The 19,528-nt window shown below is 38.2% G+C and overlaps 1 protein-coding gene across 1 annotated transcript in view; it reads left to right on the top strand.

The window, feature by feature from the left end:
- Nucleotides 1-19,528, top strand: part of LOC111867806 (protein purity of essence) — a 123,087-nt gene that overhangs the window by 21,887 nt on the left and 81,672 nt on the right. The window contains exons 17-29 of the mRNA XM_023857977.1: nt 1,070-1,242; nt 3,534-3,675; nt 5,124-5,268; nt 5,389-5,521; nt 6,483-6,584; nt 7,202-7,415; nt 9,797-9,954; nt 11,136-11,363; nt 12,824-13,041; nt 16,373-16,790; nt 17,539-17,730; nt 18,303-18,555; nt 19,244-19,462. Coding sequence (XP_023713745.1) covers nt 1,070-1,242; nt 3,534-3,675; nt 5,124-5,268; nt 5,389-5,521; nt 6,483-6,584; nt 7,202-7,415; nt 9,797-9,954; nt 11,136-11,363; nt 12,824-13,041; nt 16,373-16,790; nt 17,539-17,730; nt 18,303-18,555; nt 19,244-19,462 — 2,595 coding nt within the window. The remainder of the gene's footprint in view (nt 1-1,069; nt 1,243-3,533; nt 3,676-5,123; nt 5,269-5,388; nt 5,522-6,482; nt 6,585-7,201; nt 7,416-9,796; nt 9,955-11,135; nt 11,364-12,823; nt 13,042-16,372; nt 16,791-17,538; nt 17,731-18,302; nt 18,556-19,243; nt 19,463-19,528) is intronic.

Below are 19,528 nucleotides of genomic sequence, written 5' to 3'. Positions count from 1 at the left end.
ACTTTGCTGGTCACTTATGGATAAACCAAGAAGTGATTGTGTTGGGAGAAAAAATATCTTAAAAACTTAATTACATTTGCCAGCATTTCCTAATGAAAGCATTGCCATATTTTCTTTCTTTTTCATGTTCTTTCTTTACACTTCTCACATTTTAACATTGTTGGATTTGGTATAGGCAAGAGCAGTATGTTGTAAGGTTTTTAATTTATCATTCATTCATTGGCCTTTTCAGTCTGAGAATTCAGACTCTAGTGGACATATACTGTATTTTTTTAGACTGTTGCACTGAGATATGCAAGTTAAAAATAATGGAATGGGCCTCTTAAAATACTTGATAGAAGTGACCATTTTCCTAGAGAAGTTAAGGAAGGAGAATGGTGTGCATCAGTGTGACATATATTGCAGAATAAGTACCATTGCCATTTCAGGACTGATACAACCTGCTTGACTACCTGTGCAGAGTTCTCTTTAACATTTGTAAAATTCAAAACAAGTTATGTTAATGAAAGAGTCCCTGACACACTGATACACACTCTTTAATAGTTATATTACATGAAACCAAAGTCACTTAGAAAGTAATATATATATCAGAATGTGTTGAAGAAAATCAAAGCTTACCCACAAAATATTTGTTGGTTACATGTGCATTATGTTTTCATGTAATCTGCTTCCACCTGAAAGTCCTTATGCCACTGAGGAAAAAAGATACATATTCCTTACTCTTAATTCATTCCTGCCCCATGAAGTGCTTCTTCACCTCCTCAGAAACTCTATTGTGGTACATAATTTTTGGTCTCTGTTGTCATCTTTCAGAGCTGAAAGAGTGATAGCTTGAAGGATCAATATCTAAAATGTTAAATGTATTTTCCTGTTTGAGATAATTATTTGTTATTTTATAATGCCTAATATTTCTGCCTTTTTTTGCATTCCTTATGGTTGAAACAAGAACTATGGAAGCAGGAAGTGGTTTTCCTGTCATAAATATGTTTACTACAGTAAACATATATTTATTCAATATTGCAATTACCATACATGTCGTTTATTCCTAATAAGTGGTTAATTTTTACAGGCTTGCAACTTCATTCTTGGTACTCCTGATAAATTGAAATACCCACTGTTGATAGATGCTCTGATAGAAATTCTAAATGTGACAAGTCAATGTAGTTCAAGCATGAAGCGAGGGGAGAAACTCAGTTTCACTGGCCTTTGCACTATCCAGTACTGTTTTACCATTTGCTGGAGGTAAGTATGGTTGTCTGTCTTAAAAATGGATGAATAATGATTGCTTTTCCACTTCCATTGGAATGTGTATATGTTGATCACGTACTTGTTATGAGGTAATTATACAGGGTGTTTCAAAAAGAGCTTTACAACTTTGAAAGCTTATATAAATTTATACAGAGGACATACACAACGTTTTCAACTGTCATAATGTAGCAAAACACACCTAGTTTCATGCATGTGGTGCTGTAGTACCCAATACCACCACCGTGAGCGCTCCCGCAGTTGAAATCGAGATGGCTACTTTCACAGGGGCAGAGCATGCTCATGTGTTTTGGTTCGAAGAAACGAAGTCTGCTACACAAGTTCAAAGGAAATTTTGCACCCAGTATCGCAAGGAACCTCCCAGTAGGCCTACAATTTACTCCTGGCACAAGAATTTTGTTCAGACTGGATGTTCTGTGCGCCACGCCAAGCCACCTGGTCGGCCACGTGTTTCTGACGCTACAGTGGAACAGATTAGGGAGAGCTTCGTTCGAAATCCACAAACGTCAATGACATGCGTCTCGGGGAAACTCGTATTCCAAATGTTACTGTGTGGCGAGTGTTATGAAAACGTTTACACTTAAAAACATACAATCTGTCCATCGTTCAACACCTTATGGATGCAGATAAGGTGGTTCATAAGGAATTATGTATGCAAATGTTTCATCCAATACAAGACAATGAGAAGTTTCTGGACTCCATAATTTTCAGTGATGAGAGCACATTTCATCTCAGTGCAGGATCTGGGGCAGCGAAAATCCATGTGTCTCCCTGGAACATGTTTGTGATAGACCAAAGGGGAACGTGTTTTGCCCCCTCAGCAAAGAAAGAGTGTATGGCCCCTTCTTCTTCATGGAGACGACCATTACCAGTATCGTATATCTGGACATGCTCCAAGTNCCGCGTTACCAATGGAAGTCACATTGAACCATAACTATCCGAGGTAAAACTCGGTGTGTTTTGCTACATTATGACAGTTCAAAATGTTGTGTATGTCCTCTGTATAAATTTACATAAGCTTTCAAAGTTCTAAAGCTCTTTTTGAAACACCCTGTACTTCAACAAGTGTTTTAAACACATGCATGTGAAATACACAAGCCTGTGAAATGATGAGGGTGGGAACTGTTGGTGTAGATGTGTACAAAACTGTATGAGGCTAAGGGGGCTGACATGATAAACATGCATAGTTATGATACAACAATGTATTACTTCCCTACAAAACACTGTTAGGTGACAGTGTTTATGCCAAAGTTATAGTCTGAGAATATGGGTGACTTTTCCCATTCAGTTCATCAGACTTGCTGTAAACATTGTGATATTGATTGTCGTGATCTCAGCTCTCAGTGTCATTGACACTAACCTAAACAATTTATATTAAATGACACTTCTTTGCTATTATTAAGTATACTGTCTCATTGTGAAGTGTGACTATAGATGGGGTTTGGACTGGTAATCAGATTTAGTGGACACTTTAACACACACCTCATGACTGCACTTTACAAATCATTATCACACAGACTAGTGTTCAGTTATGTCTTCAGTGTTGTTGCTTGGTAGCGGCTTCCAACAGTGGATGTTCCCCTTCCCCAGAGTTCTTGAACTGTCCTCGGCCTCAGCTACCAGCTTCTAACAGCAGCAGCTCACAGTGACTGAACCCTAGTAGTTCTCTGACTGCAAATGCTAACTGGTCCTGGTTATATAACTCCTCAGTATGGACTGCATATAAAACATTTTTTCCATTATTGCTGTGGAAATGTGCTTGTTTGTAGAGCTGTTACTTAGCAGTGACTGTTGTATAATTGCTTGTTTCGTGGTCATTGCCTAGCAACAGGTCTGCATGCCACAATACATTTTACACTGATATTCTTATAGTTCTATTTGATAAGACATGTTTTTATGATTGTCAGTGTCTTCTGTCATTTGTCAGTGCAAATCCCTCTAATGCATATCATGGCGGATTTATTTTGCTGAAGCTATATATACAGTTTCCAGTGTTAACATATTTTAGATTTATTCCGTTTTGTAGAAAGGTGTTGATTTTTACAACAAATGAACAAATAATGTAACAAAAGTGGCCATAGAATAAAACAAGTCACAAACATCGTTACCACTTACAGTTAGTCAGCAGTGAGTCAGAAATATGTTTTCAACGGTTGCCATATTGCCATATACCTAAAAAAGAAGCTGCCTTGCAACTTTTTGGTAGCATCTCATATTCTTAGTTATTCAGTAATGTTGTAACAACAATTTTGTGTTACATATCATAGGTTGTTACTCCTGCTTCCACCTTCAACACCTTACATGGACCGACTTTCTGAACCACAGGATATTACATATCCTCCTTTGTTGTTGCATTCCCTAGTGTGGGGCCCACGTTCTGCATACAAAACATTCACTGGCTGGATGAAGGTATGTTTTTAAGTGTATTCTTATTCTGTACATTTGTTGTTGTTATAAGGATGTCCTGCTCATTATAATACAATTATTATTCAATTATGTGTTATATCTAAGTTAACTAGTGGAAAGTAAAATATACAGCCAGTCCAGAAGCTATTCACTACAGTTTCATACTCTTACCTGCTCATATATCTCCCAAGACTTCTCTACTCTTCATATTTTTTAACCAGAATTATTTATGTAATTCTTAGCTCACCTGTGTGTGCTATGTCTTGTCCATCCCATCCTTCTCAATTGATCACCCTGTCTTTGTTTCTATTTATGAAATATATTTGCTCCTGGTCATCATTTGTTATTTCATATTGTAGAATTTCCAAGGACATTCAGCTTTGGTTGTAGGTTTCTGAAGAAATCTTTTGAACTTGCCATGTTGGCCAAAACATGCAGTGTATTTTAAAAACTTAAAAAAGTTTTAAACTTGTAAAGGTGATAATTCTTTATAGTGTTGCATGTAAGATGGTGAATGATCGAAGCATGTGAAAAGTGCAACAGGATGCTACAATACAATACTATGAGAAATCTTTTGAAAACTATTCCTTTCTTTTCCATCTACATGTGCTATACATCTGAGTATTGATGTCAGTAATGTCTAGTCTTTTGTAATGGGTGAGGCGTGCTTGTTGAATTATAATTTCTGTATGTTGTTGCTTGAATGATGAATAGAAAACAAGACATGGTTTTAAAGAGGTTTAACAGAAAGAAAGTGCATCGAATGAAATTATAACTGTCATCTTTGATTTGCCAGGAGCTGTATTAGTTATTACATTATTTGTCTTCATATATAAATATAGTGTATTGCCACACAGACTTAGTTGTGGGGGGAGGCTCGCCACATGCTTCTCAAAGTCTCCACACTTCCACCTTCTTCTCACAACTTCCAGAAACTCAGTGCCTTGTCTCTCATGTTTGTACTGGAAATTTCTAGAAGTGTTGGTCATCAGGCAAGGAGTTGAGTTGAAACTCTGAGCTGGAATTAGTGTTCACCATTTGTGTATGGTGAACCAGTGCAACAGGACACAAGTTTGTGAATACAAGGGAATGGACACAATAGTGTACAGTGTGAAATAGCAGTGGACCAGGCCAGCCAACATCAGGGCCAAGTGGCTAAAGACAGGCTGAAAATAACTGCTCCAGAGGACAGTGAACATTATAGTATATTATTATGGATGGACAGACTTTTGCATTTTTTCCTGTAATTATTGCATCTTGTTGGTTCTTGTTTTTCTTGCTTAAATTATAGGCTATTTTTGTCTTCTGTATACTGTTCTTCCCCCTGATCTGCAGATGGACAGTACTCACTAAGAACATTACTGTTGTATCCCTCTGACTTTTATTCATATCGATTCTGTAAGTATTAACAAAGTGACATTTGCTTATCTGAAAGTATGTTCACATTGCAGGATTGTTTAGTGAAGCAGGGTATGTATACACAGTATGCTGAGACATTGCTGAAAAATGTTGCTAAAGCAGTGAATAGCCTGAAATATGATGTTGAAGTTGCGAAGATGTGTATTACTACATTTCATCCACAGTTACAGAAGTCAGGTGAGGTGAAATTTTTCATACAGAAAATGTGCTTAAAAGAGTTTCTGGTCATTAGTCTTAATTTTATGTTACATTACTGCTATTAGTACATTACCATTTTTCTTTTTCTTTCATGTGTAGATTCTCTGGTTCCTAAATCTAACCTGCCACAGTTGTCTGATCTGTACTTACTGGATGCAGTAATAGCCAAGATCCAAGTATTGATGGATGATGGAGTATCCAAACCAGCTACAGAATCTGCAGAATCTGCAAAGTAAGGCACCATACCATACTGCACTTTGATTTTTGAATGAAGCATGTTACACTGGTAGATGGTTATTATACCTGAACATGAAAGAAAAAGTAGTTACATTGATGTGTTGTTAACATAAGTCTTTGAGCGTGGTGTGACGTTTTCTTTATGAATTTGAGACTCTTGTTGAGATTTTCAAATGCTGCATTAGTGGAAAAACNACTGCAGTTTGATTTCTGAAGGAAGCATGTTACACTGGTAGATGGTTCTTATACCTAAACATAAAAGAAAAAGTAGTTACATTGATATAAGTCTTTGAGCATGGTGTGACGTTTTCTTTATGAATTTGAGACTCTTGTCGAGATTTTCAAATGCTGCATTAGTGGAAAAAAACAGTCTTACATTCTGGTAAATATGTTACATCTTTGATCATAGTTGTGATTACATTGTTACGTGTTCTTGAAACCAGGGTTTGTTATATGCAACCTTTGTAGCCTGACTCTTATGTTTTTAAAGTAATGTTTTTAATGTTGTAACTTCTGTTAGGCCCAGCATTCCCATTCATTAGTTCATTTATGACAGAATTTTGTATACAGTTCACAGATAAAAACAAACTATAAGGTGTTCTTGTCCTAGTTTTTTCTGTGATTTCTTCCAAAGAATATGTAAAACCTGTGTACAGTATACAGTAAATGCCTATTGACTATAGCTGGCAAGTCGCTCTTAGTGCTTGATATACAGAAATTTTTTAATTTTAATCTTGTTATCAATTTTGAGTCTTTTGGAATGTTTTGAGTTTCCGAACCAAAATCATACATAGTGGTAATTAAAACTGTTATAAAGTTTGTTGTAGTGAGATTAAAATGTTACAGCTGTTATATTTTATTGTAGTGTATATGTTATATTAACATATATTGTTTTCATTTTGTGATTTAATGCAAGAATATTATCAGTATCATTGATGTAATACTCATTCTTGCAGAAGCAACCAAACTACAGATGTTTCTCCTTCATCTAATGATCTTGCTCAGGAACTCCTGCCACATGTGTTGCAGCTTGCTGAAACCATTATAGCTTGTAGCAGGTATGAATGTTCTGCCTAGTATATTTAGAAATCGCTCCTGCTGTCATTTCAGTTGCTGTCCTGGTATAAGAGTAGTACACAAAGTTCCAGGAGTTTGTCTCTTCGTTGGCATGTCAGTTTGACGCTAAACATATTTTCCCTTGATGCAAATTATTAAAATTACCTCATACAAAAGGTTATAAAAATAATGATGAACTGAGTGTATGGCTTGAGAAACAGAGAATTTAGAAATAAAATGGAATGTAAACAAATGTATTGTGAATCTTAACTTGAGGCCTGCTGTGTCCTGCTCAGGGAGACTACAAATTATATCTGAATGTTTGTGGATAAATCGCCTAGAAAGTGATAATTTGTAAGGCAGAGGTAATTAGGTAGACTAGGGTGGTCATATGTGAGTAGTACTAAAATGGGTAGATGGATGTGAACTGGATTTCATTAAAAGAAATTCGGATTCAGTCTAATAGCAGGCAGTGATATTGAACCTTAGGATTCTAATACTAGAAAGCTAATGGTTGATTGCTTGGTTGAAATTCTTAGGAAAGAGGAAAATAAAACTAACCTTAATTTGAATAAATATTTTTCACTCAATATTTAGATAATATTAACATTTCTTGTAGGTCAAGTTTGTTGTATCAGATGAATGAGAGTGCAGAGCCAGTAGGCAAGTATTCTTTACAAGACTTCCAAGTGTTCAAAGAAATCCTAGCCATTTCTTCAAGCCGCTGCAACAAGACAAGCAGTTTAGCTACTGCACTGATGGCACTACTGCCTGCAGGGGTTCGCACTGTACTGGAGAAATGGAATGACAGTGGTGTGGCTGATTTTCCATGGGTTAGTCAATTTTTCATTTTATCAAAACTTCCAGTCAGCATAAATTTATACATAGAATTTGAGTCTCTCACATCATTGATTATGAAGGTTCTCTTTTGGGGCCATGTAGTCCATTGAAAGTCGACTGACGTTTCAAAGCAATGCTTTGCCTCTATCTACACCATCACTTGACTTTCAGTGGACTTTATATTCCAGTAGTCAAGACTATATAATATGTATAATTTTAAAGAATGCTTGGGCTGTTGCAGTTACATTATCAGTTTGGTAAACCCATATATTATGGACAAATTAAAAAATAAGACAGTCATATTATGTCTAGATAAAATATTCATGTGTGTAAGTGATGCATAAACTTTGTAGATGACATAAGAAAATGTACAGTGCCTGATTGAAAAGTATCAAAATATAATGTGTGAAGACTAAGATACTGGACTTAAATGGGGCTGAAGGTCAATTTTCATCAAAGGAAGTTCCTTAAGTATGTGCACAATTGTTCCAGCATTTTTTGCCAGTGTTGTAAACACCTTTTAACTTCTGCTTTTAGAATTGCCAACCTTCTCTGTTTCATGTTATTAAATTTGTTTCCACATCAAGTCTTTACCTATAAAGTTTTATGGGATTGGGTCTCTAAGGTTTAAAAAAATAATGCAGGTACAGCAATGTATGTTCTATTTGTCCCATTCTAACCAGAAATTGTGTAAATGCACATATTAGCTTTGCCATGTTTGTCTATCTGTCTGCATGTAACAATTTGAGAACTTCAAAATGATTTTCATTAAGTTTTATACTGGGGAATTTTGCTACAGTTTGTCAACATTTCTTAATTTCGGTCAGAATTGGGTAATAGTGATCTCTCTGCGGAGACCAAAATGCTTTTCTCTGCACATCTTGTGCAACACTCACATGTAATTTGCTAAGTATTAGAATGAAAATTTTTTGAACAGAAGTCTTAGATAAACATGGAAGTCACTTTTATGAATTTTTATGCTATGTGTACATTTCCTGAGTCATTTGGAATGGTATTATGTGGGCATGAAAATAATAGAGAACAATCCAACATTCTCAGTATGTAGTATTGTTTGAACTGAGAAGCTAAAGATTTTTGCCAGGTTCATATAACTTATGTGCTTGCAGCCATTGGCCCATGTTTTTTTGTCACAAAGTAGAGTAGCTCTTTGTATGTGTGCTAAGGACTTGTGCCTCAAAGTCATTTAAATTATTTATTCAGACATCGAGTTCTTAGATTTTGGACTGAGGATTTTCCTAACAGTACTTTCATGGAATGCCAATTATGAATTGCTTGGGAAGCAAATATGAAATTACAGCATGTGCAAAAGATTGAAGAAAATAAGACACAACTGGCTAGCAGTCTCTTGTTATGATGAAATGCTGAAAAAATGTTCTTGCTTTGTATGAGATTTTTCTGCACATATAACATTAAGGATTTGATGGAGTCAGTGATTTCTCTTCTTATAAGCCACACTTATTTTGTTGTGGTTACACTATATTTGTGTGGAAGAAATGCGATGCTTAGCCAGCTGGACCATATCCATGCACTGTGACAGTAATGCATCATATGACTTGTAATGATTAATATTTGGATCTGGTGTAACATTTGTGTGTTTGTACAGAGTCCTTGTAATTGAAAGGAACAGTCACGATCAACAGCAATTCTGAATAGACTTGAATGGATTCTGACGATGGTGTATGCTGTACAGAACTGTTAGGCTTATTTTTGACTCTATCCATCGTCTGATATATATAAGACAAAAAACCCACAGCGTTTCAGAGAATGGATCTGTCTCCGCCCTCAGGTGGGCCTGTTAAAAAGAGCTAGTCTCAATCACTCGATTGGTCCAGTCTTCTAAATACCAGACGATGGATAGAGTCCAAAATAAGCCTAACAGTTCTGTACAGCAATTCTGAAGTCTTATTGAAATATAATTCTGAGATAACTGGGCTGGGATTAGGCTGCGCCATAGCTCAAGCGGTTAGTCGCTGGCTTCCCACAGTGGTGGCCCTGGTTTGATCCCGGGTCTGGTCTAGTGGGATTTGTGGTTGACAAAGTGGCACTGGGGCAGGTTTTCTCCGAGTACTTTGGTTTCTCCTGCCAATCTTCACTCCATCAATTGCTCCACAATCACCCTCACCTATCATCTGGGGCTGGTACAGTAGGCCAGAACTGGCCGCTGTACAAGGGACTTAGTCCCACCCCACTAGCAATAAAAGGAAAATAACTGCCCTGGGATCATAGGATTTGGAACCTTGCTTGTAACTAGGTGACTCTGAGTAAAAGTTACACTGCGGTTTTAAAGTGAGGTGTAATTTGGTGAATTCTGTTTGTACATGATTACTAATAACTTTGCTTTGATTTTTAACAGAATACATATTTTAATGATGTAATTCCTGCCGAAAGTTATGTGTTGGCTGTAATTAACACACACATCTCTTCACTGTCAAACTATGGCTCCTTCAGTGTCAACCCCTCACTCAAGTATTTGCTACATTCTTTGGTAACCTTCATTGGCGAACATATCACGTAAGTTCATAGGGAGCACACCAGTTTTCATACTTTCATCACACAAAATTATGTTATTGTAGGAATATAGAAATGAGTTCAAAATGTTGCGATAAAAGTTGGAAATAGATTGGAAACATTTTTCTAACAAAATACAAATTATTAGGCAAGATGAGGCAGCAGCAGTGTTACATAAATTGTGAAGAGTAACTAAGTACATGGAACAAGAGATTTCCTTGAGAAGCATTTTGTCACTTTACCTGGTCAAAAAGTTCTCTGCCTGGTATGGAACCTGAAGATGCATACTGTTTTCCATTTTAATATTATTTTACCATCTACACCTAGATCTCCCAAGTTCCCTCATCCCTTTAAATTTTCTTGTCAGTATTTGTATGCAGTTATCACCTTCCCATGCATCCATATCATCATCCTTGATTTCATTACCTTACTGATGTTTGGTGAATATGAATTTTATTGTTATGTAATTTTCTCCATTCTCTTTTTTCGGGTTCATATATTCTCCTTAGATCATTGGGTGAAACACTAAGTTCCACACCCAAATAAAAACAACAGATACAGTTATGTTGTATTTTAGCGTGATGTTGTACCGATTCGTATCCACAATGTGAATATATTAACCATCTTTTAGTGCATACAGTTTCACTTGTCACTTCACGTTACATGTTTTNAGACGATGGATAGAGTCCAAAATAAGCCTAACAGTTCTGTACAGCAATTCTGAAGTCTTATTGAAATATAATTCTGAGATAACTGGGCTGGGATTAGGCTGCGCCATAGCTCAAGCGGTTAGTCGCTGGCTTCCCACAGTGGTGGCCCTGGTTTGATCCCGGGTCTGGTCTNCAATTAAAACATAAGAAGAACGACTCCCATAGCAGATGAATGGCATCACACACGAGTTTGATATATGACATATAAGATGATAGATCATAACAAGTTTTAATATATAAATTTATTATTGAATGACGAACACACATTTTATATCATTTTATAAATGGACACTTGATGACAGGCAGTGCAATGGTTTAACATGATTAATACACCTGAGGATGGCACAGTGATGCCAAAGCATGTAGTGTGAAGTGACAAGTGAAATTGTATGCACTAAAAGACGGTTAATATATACACATTATAGATACAGTTATAATTAAAGCTGATTTGTAGTACTATTTAACATACTGCAGGAAATGCCCAGAGGATAGTGAGAGTCGAAAGCGAGCAGTGGATGTGTTGGTACCATTGACACTGGATGCATGTACTGAACATCTTCATGATGCTGTTTTGCATACATTGGAGCGTGTTATTGGTGACCCTGAAACTGATGAACACCAGAAGAGAGTCTACTACATTGTGTTGGAACATACATACTACTTGCTCCGCAGCTTCACAGCTCAAACTGCTACTCAATACTTGTGAGTAGAATTTGGTAGTTGTTCATGAACATCTTATGCTGTACTATGTGCACCTTTCCTGTTGCGTAATGACATGAATAGATGTGATGACACATATACGTAATATAAATACAGGTGATTAGTATTCAGGCCTGTCTCTGTGACTTATTCCTCTTCTTTTTAACCTGCCCCTTTTCCACCTCATCTCACTTTTATCCTGAAGATAGAAGCTGTATGTTCTTCCAAAGTGTTGCTGACCACATGCCAGACTACATAGTGTCATAATCCATAATATCATTAGCAGTGTTTAACAGAGTTGTTACTCTGTAAACTTTATAGTATTTTTTTATATAAATATATTTTCTTTAGTTCAGTAGGATCCAGGATAGCTAAGTCAGTATAGCGACTGGCTATGGGATGGACAAGTAAGGGGTCTGAGTTCAAGTCCCTGTGATGGCAAGAATTTTCACTTCTCCATGTCATCCAGACTGGCTCTGGGGTCCACCCAGCTTCCTATCCAGTGGGAACTGGGGACTGTTTCCCCAGGGTGAAGTGGCTGGGGTGTGAGTCTGACCACTCATCTCCAACTTTTGCCAAGGTCAAGAAAATGTGGGTTTGTACATCCACTTCCCCATATGGCTTCATGGCTTAGTGCTTAGTTAAGCACAGGGACAACTTTACCTTTTTACCTTACCAGTATATTACCAGTTCATAGTGGAAAGTGAGAATTAGAATCTTTTTCTTGTTTGAATGTCGTGGACTCATACAATCTGTTGTTTCTTTTTGATATTTGAGAAGATTCATGGCATGAATGAAAAGTACCAGAATAAAATTCAAAATTGTGGCACCAGTGTCTGACTCCTTAGAATGTCTTGGCGTTTGCCCAGTACACAGCAGCTACTTCCTGATGAATTTCTTCTTGAGAAAGCACTTTGGCAAGCAACAGACAAACCATTGATTGAACCACCATGAAATTCAACTCCTGCAATAGTGGTACCACTTTGAATTATCTGTTGTGGGTGTCTGCAGGCAGCTGCTGCTACCTGCTGTCTACCACAAGAACCTCTGTCTGATTTATTTTCTCATACTCGCTCTTAAAATTGAAATGAAGACATGTCTAAAATAAATTCATGAAACTGAATTTCTTATCCACCCTCATAAAGGTTCATTACTACATTCACAACAGATTGACACCAGGCTTTTTCCTGACTTGAAATAGGAGCTCTAATTATTCATGCACTTAGCTTGCTTGGAACGACAGTGAATTAATTGAAAGAAGCATGAAAGATTTTAGTGGTTTACATATCAGATGTGTCATTGTCTTACTGCTCCTCTCTCATGCATCCTGTCCCAAAGGGCTCATTTTTAATCTGCCATCAGGCTTATAAGTATTACATAGGAGAAGTAAAATGATGGAGTCCTACCGCACATGTTTATACCATAGAAGTTTGTAATTTTCTTTATGTACATTCTGAAACTAGTGTTGCTGTGGATGAAAAAGTACTGCTTGAATGCATCAAGTTCATGGAGACATTGTTGGATAAGCCAGCAGGTCGGCCAGCATTAGATCAGTTCTTCAACCAGGAAACTGGACGTGATCTAGTTACAGTGTTGCTGTCGGTAGCAACTCCTCAAGGCTCTCTGTCAACACAGTACAGCACTAAAGTGCTGCATTTCTTCAACAAACTATTTAGCACAGGTGAGTGATAGATATCAGTTAATGTATAGGGTTACCTGTAGGAAATCAAAATTTGTGCACTGCTCAAAAAAATAATCATAATGCAGTCTTTTTTTAACATGTTTTGATCTGTTTATGAGCAATGGAAAATCTTTGTAATATTCTTGTTGTAAGGTTTTTGTGTATTTGGGGTTCAATTTCTGTGATCCAAATCTGATTACTGTAGTTCAGTATTTTTTCCATTTAAGTTTTTTCCATTCATTTTATAATTTTGTCACCCCCAATGGGAACTTTATATATATATATATATGTATGTATGTAAGGAGTGGGCCATAAAAACCAGCCCCTGCACTGCGACCTTCAATGATATATTGTGCTCCCCTTGGATTAGCCCTTTATTAATCCTACACTTTTAATAAAGTGTAGGACCCTGCTTATGGAGGCGTCATAAAAGCCACTTGATTCCTTAAAAAAACTGACCCAAGTGACAAAATCGTAAATAGGCTATGGACTCACAATCACACAGGATGTGTGCGGCTGATTCGTTTTCTTGTAGACACCTTTCGCAAGTTGGTTTATCTGTCAGTCCCAACTTGAAAAGGTGTCCTTTCAGGTGGCAGTGTCCAGTAAGTAATCTTACCACCCATCTTAGTTGATCTCTGTTTAATCTCAACAGATCTTTCGTTCTTCTGTCAGAGGGTCCTGATATAAAACCCTTTGCCTGTCTGAGTACAGTTATGGATTCCCAGTATTTTTTATGGTTTCTGTCAGTCCAGTTCCTGACAATTTTCTTGGCAACTTCAATTGAGATGCCGCAAGCTGGTTCAGGTCCTTTGAACGGCTGTTCAGATCCTGTTCTTGCCAGTTGATCTGCAGTTTCATTCCCTACAATACCCTCATGACCTGGCACCCATATCAGTTGTACTTGGGAACCTTACATAGGAATGTGATTATAATTGCGTTTTTCTCGGAATGCATTAATATCCATATTTCTGTTTTAATAAATGCAGCGTGACATGCCATCTATACTACAGGGTGAATCGTATGGAACCGGCCCGGTGAATTTGCTAATAATTCCGCAGATGACGCATATAACCGCTCACAATTACGACATAATAATCCGTGGGCCATGCTTAGTCAAATGGTGTGCACATGATCTGGCAAGTGGCAGCCCGTATGCTGCAAGGTCAAGGACAATCCCAAAACGTGTCTGCAGTGCACAGGCGACAGTCATGGAGTACACTGTTGAACAGCGAGTGTTTCTCATGCAGACATACTGGGTGACAGGCTTGATTGCGAACACACAATTGGAATTCAGGAGGAAGTGTGGAGTTTGCAAGAAGCCAGCGAAATCGACTATACAGTCCTTGGCTCAGAAATTGGAAAGGACAGGGACACTTTTAAGTGAAAGTGGTAAAAACCGGCCAGAAATGCCAGAAGAAATGATTGCAATTGTGCGGGACAGGTTACTGCAGTCTCCCAAGAAATCATTATGACGTCTAAGCCAGGAAACCGGGTATTCTTATTCAACGTGTCAACGGGCTGCAAAGAAAGTGAATCTTTGTCCCTACAAGATCACCAGTGTTCAGGAATTGGGTGATGTTGATAAAGATAAACGGGTACGGTACTGTTTATGGTTTTGGGAATTCATGCACGATAACCCCAGAATTTTGATGTCACTTGGTTTAGTGATGAAGCATGGATCCACCTATCAGGATATGTAAACACACAAAATTCCAGGATCTTGGTGTCTGAAAATCCACATGAGATTGCTGAATCACCACCGCACCCACAAAAAGTGGGTGTGTGGTGTGCCATTTCTGGTTTACTAATCATTGGACTGATCTTCTTCGACATGACCATGGACAGCACCTTATACTGCCGTATTTTTTACGATTTTGTGCAGCAGCTGGATGGTGTGGAACTTACACAGGGTTATTTTCAGCAGGATTCAGCAACATACCACACGTCTGACATGTCCATGGAACTGATTGAGAGCTTCCCTGATCGCGTCATCTCTAAAAAGATGTGGCCCCCAAAATTCCTTGCCCTTGCCAGTCCGGATTTTTTTTCTCTGGGGTTTACTGAAGGACAGGGTGTATGCAAACAAACTGCGTACGTTACAGGATTTAAAGGACAACATTTTGGCTGAAATCAGGAACATCACTGAAGAAACACTTCAGCGAGTCACGGTGAATATACAAACGCCGGTGGAGGCATGCCTACTTGAAAACGGTGGACACTTTCAACACCTGCTCTGATCACGGCACACAATCCAATATAAGATTTGTGTAAATTACTTTAATATCTGTATGGTATATTTTATATTACAGCTCATTTCGTTGGGCCGGTTCTATATGAATCACCCTGTAGTATGTCAGTGGGTAAGCCGTATCCCTACTGTGTTTTAAGGATATTTGATTACATTGATTGTGTTCGTAATTTAAAGCAATGTCTCACATTTTATATCCTAACACACTGATGTCAAGAACCATAATCTTATGACATAATCGTGATCGTCTTTGGAAACATAACATTACATTCTAATGCAGTTTATTTTTCAGTTTTTTAGATCAGTACACACAGCCATTAGGGCATGTGGTAGCATAGTGGTTGAGGTGCTATGCTACAAGCCAGAAGGTTGCGGGTTCAAGTCCCGATGAGGTCATTGGTTCTTTTTCAGTTGACCTAATCCTTCTAGCCGCACTAGGCCCTGGGGTTTAGTTAGTTAGTTATTGGAGAGGGTGGGTTTCCCCATGCACTGAGACCTGTATTGGTCCATTGTGCTGCCCTCTATGATTTCTACCAGTCTCTATATCCTACCAGTACTGATGCTTACCATCAGTCCCGCCCAGCCAGCGAGACCGGCTCTACTAGCTGAGAGGTATCTATAATGCTTCCCCCATCTACCAGAGGTATTAGAGACTGCTGTTGGGTNGCTGGCCCTGGGGTTTACTCAGCCTCTAACAGAAATGAGTACCAGGAATTAATTAAATAATTTTCCTGGGGAGTAAAGCATGGCCAGTGCGTAGGGCTGACAACCTTACCACCATCTTTGAGCCGATTGTCTAGATAATGTGGGACCCTCAACTTCTCCCAACCCTATGGGCCTTCACGGCCTGGTACAGGGATAGCTTTACTTTACTTACTTTACACACAGTCATTAGCTATACCATGTTCTAGATACCATGGAGGTGCTTGTATACTTCTTTACTACCAACAGAGTTCATAGAACAGAAATTTAATTCTGTAGTTGCATTTCTAAGCAGCTTTATAATATTTGCAAAATGGTCAGGCTGCAGTGATTGCACAAGCTTCATAGTTGTTACATGTAACTGTTACTGTCCTGTAGCTGAGAAGACACCAGGTGATGGAAGCTTGGAGCGTCTGTGTGGATCTTTATCAAGACTAGCTACTGTAGAACCATCAATACTACAGAACTGGCTGCGTCATGTTATTCTTGGTGGTACATCACCTCCTCCTGCCAGTCTAGCAACACCAACAACCACACTAGTCCCTGCATCTCCACAACAGTCAGAGTCCCCAGCCAGTGCAGCAACTCCAACTGGGGGTGCTGCTGCTCCACCTCCACCCCCACCACCAGTCGCAGCAACGGGAGCAGTGAATGGAAAATCAGAAACTGGTGCACAAATAGCTAGCTCAGAATCGAACAGTAGCAGCCATAGTCCTACTGAGGAACACCAGGGTCTCTTACAGGAGAACCATCTGTTGCTGCAGGGCCTTACTGCATATATTGTTAAGGAGAATAGGTGAGGACAGTGAAATTGCATCTGTTGTTGGAGTAGTTGCTTTTAATGCTGGGATAATTTGGAATATTTAGTTGTTTTGTTTTAGCTGAATTTCTCTTTATGTTCAGGGAATTAGACTGCTATAATTTAATATAAAGTTCTGAGAAGAACTGGTCGCCTACTTTCCTTTGATAAGACATGGACTGCATAGAAAATGCATCCTGCTGTTGGAGGCGATGTTTTCTCTGTGGTCTGTCTTGGAGTTATATAAACAAGATAACTTATGGCTTTCAGGGATTAAGGGGGGGGGACACAGATGCAAACTGATAAGCCTTTTTTTATTTTTTTAAAATAAGGAAATACTTGGTGTACAGTGAAATGTACTACTTAAATATTGCCAATATGATCCTTGATTTTATTACATGAAAGTAAACAACCAGTGCCTTCTATCAGTTGCAGTGTAACAGAAGGTGTTAAAGGATCCTTTATTGATTACACACATTGTATATGCATTGCTGTGGGTGATAAAAAGCATGATTGCAGCTGTGGCTGACACAAAAAGTGTTTGGGATCATTTGTGAAAATAGCTGACTTATGAATTATTAATGACACTGATGGGGAAAAAATTGTGTCTTATACTGCTGGGTATATTTTTCCATTATTGCTGTTATATTTACATTTGTGCTTTACCAGATTTTTGCACAAGTATGTATGAATTTCAGTTTGTAAGGACACTTGCTAATTATGTTTTCTTACTGTCATATTACAGCAATGTAAGTGAGGAAGTTGCAGTAACAATACTGCGTGCTCTGATACCAATTGGCTCACACATCTTGTCTCCTGCAGTTGAAGGAACTGGCTTCTCTGAGTTAATGGTTGTTATGGCTACCCTTGCTGATGCTGGTTTAGGCAAGGGGCATGTTCATCTCTTTTCAGCTGCTACAGAGTGGCTGGAACTTTGGTGAGTATATATGATGTACTTGAAATTTAAAGTATAATACAGTTGCCTTGAGGGGCTGGGATAGAGCAGTTGGTAAAGTGACTGGCCATGGGCTGGACAGCCTAGGAATCAGTTCAATTCTTGGTAGGGGCAAGAGTTTTTTCTCTTCACATCATCTAGACTTGTTCTGTTTCAAGAATATGTCGATCTACAAGTATACATCCAGTCCCCTGTACGTCTTCATGGCATGGTGCTTTATTAATTAAGCACAGTGACAGCTCTATCTTTTACCTTTAATACAGATGCCTTTTTGGATATTTTTGTAATTATATATAATCCAGGAACTAAAGAATATGTCTGGTGTGTATTGTTCAAATTTGTGTAAGGCATCGTAAGAAGCACAGTAATCACTAATGGTTGCGGTGAAAGGGCCAGCTGTTAGGACCACTCCTTATGTATGTAAGGTATCGTAAGTCATTATAATTGATCATGGTAGTAGAATAACATGACTTGACATTGCGTATGCAGTAGTTTTGTAACAAGAAGTTTTCTGTCCCTTTGCTTTGTATAATTATGGATGGTCTTTCATGCAGCAAACAGTATCTCACTCAGCCTGCTGTGGTAGAGAAATTAAAAGCTGGAGTTAGTACTGGCAAGCACCGACTTGTGCTGGACTCTGCCTGTTACCTCCTTAACTATGTTGGTGACATCGTAGCTGCACTTTGTCCGTCACCTCCAGGTCGAGCTACGTCACCTCCTTGGGAAGGAGAACTACCACCGGAATTAGATTCGGATTGGACTGATGATTTAGGTCATGAAGATGATGAAAGTGGAGGAGAGGATTCAGTAAGTAGAGTGAAGAGTGTGTTACCTGTTGTTTTCAGTATGTTTGACAAAATGGAGTTTTATGTTTTACTTGGCTTGTCACATAGTTTTTCACACATGCTGTTGGCAAATCGTGGACAGTACTTTTAAATGGGCTATGTCCCTGCTTCTTCACTTCTTTACACTTTACTGTACATAATCACTCTTTTGGCATCGAGTAACTTCTGCAACTGAAGCAGTATTGTTTTATAGCCTAATTACCCAGCAACCAAAAATATCTATCAAAAAATAAGAAATGCCATTTTCCTCAATGTATTTATATCACAGTTATTTGAAGAGAAGATCAGAAAATAGTTCGATCATTGATCAGCTGCCTAAATGCCAGATTACGGAAGTCTGGTCAGCACTAAATTGGCCATTCCTTACTAAATGGGATTGTAATTAAAGAGTAAAGAGAAGTACACTTACCTTCAGTGCAGATTTAATATCAAGCTTTTCATACAGCAGCCCTCTTCCATAAATGGTATAATCTGTTATGTTTTCTTGCCTGAATTGTGCATCAGCAGTGTAATTGTCTATTGCTTGTGGTTGATGTTGCTTGAGAGGTCAGCTGATGAGTTCTTGAGGTTTTGTATTTATAGCATGTTCCACATTTCATATTAAGCCATTTTTGCATTTCCTTAAATTTTAATGTGGTTCTTAATTTCAGGATGAGGACAGTCTCTGTAACAAACTCTGTACTTTCACAATAACACAGCGAGAGTTTATGAATCAACATTGGTACCATTGTCATACTTGCAAAATGGTAGATGGTGTTGGTGTCTGCACGGTTTGTGCTCGTGTATGTCATCGAGGACATGATATAACTTATGCCAAGTATGGAAACTTCTTTTGTGATTGTGGAGCCAAAGATGATGGCACTTGTCAGGTAGGTATATACAATGTTTATGTGTGTGTTACATCCCCATTGAACATGTCTTACCAGAATACAAAG

Source organism: Cryptotermes secundus, unplaced genomic scaffold (genome assembly GCF_002891405.2).
Source record: "Cryptotermes secundus unplaced genomic scaffold, Csec_1.0 scaffold953, whole genome shotgun sequence".
NCBI lineage: Eukaryota > Metazoa > Arthropoda > Insecta > Blattodea > Kalotermitidae > Cryptotermes > Cryptotermes secundus.
This window is presented reverse-complemented; position numbering and strand designations above follow the sequence as displayed.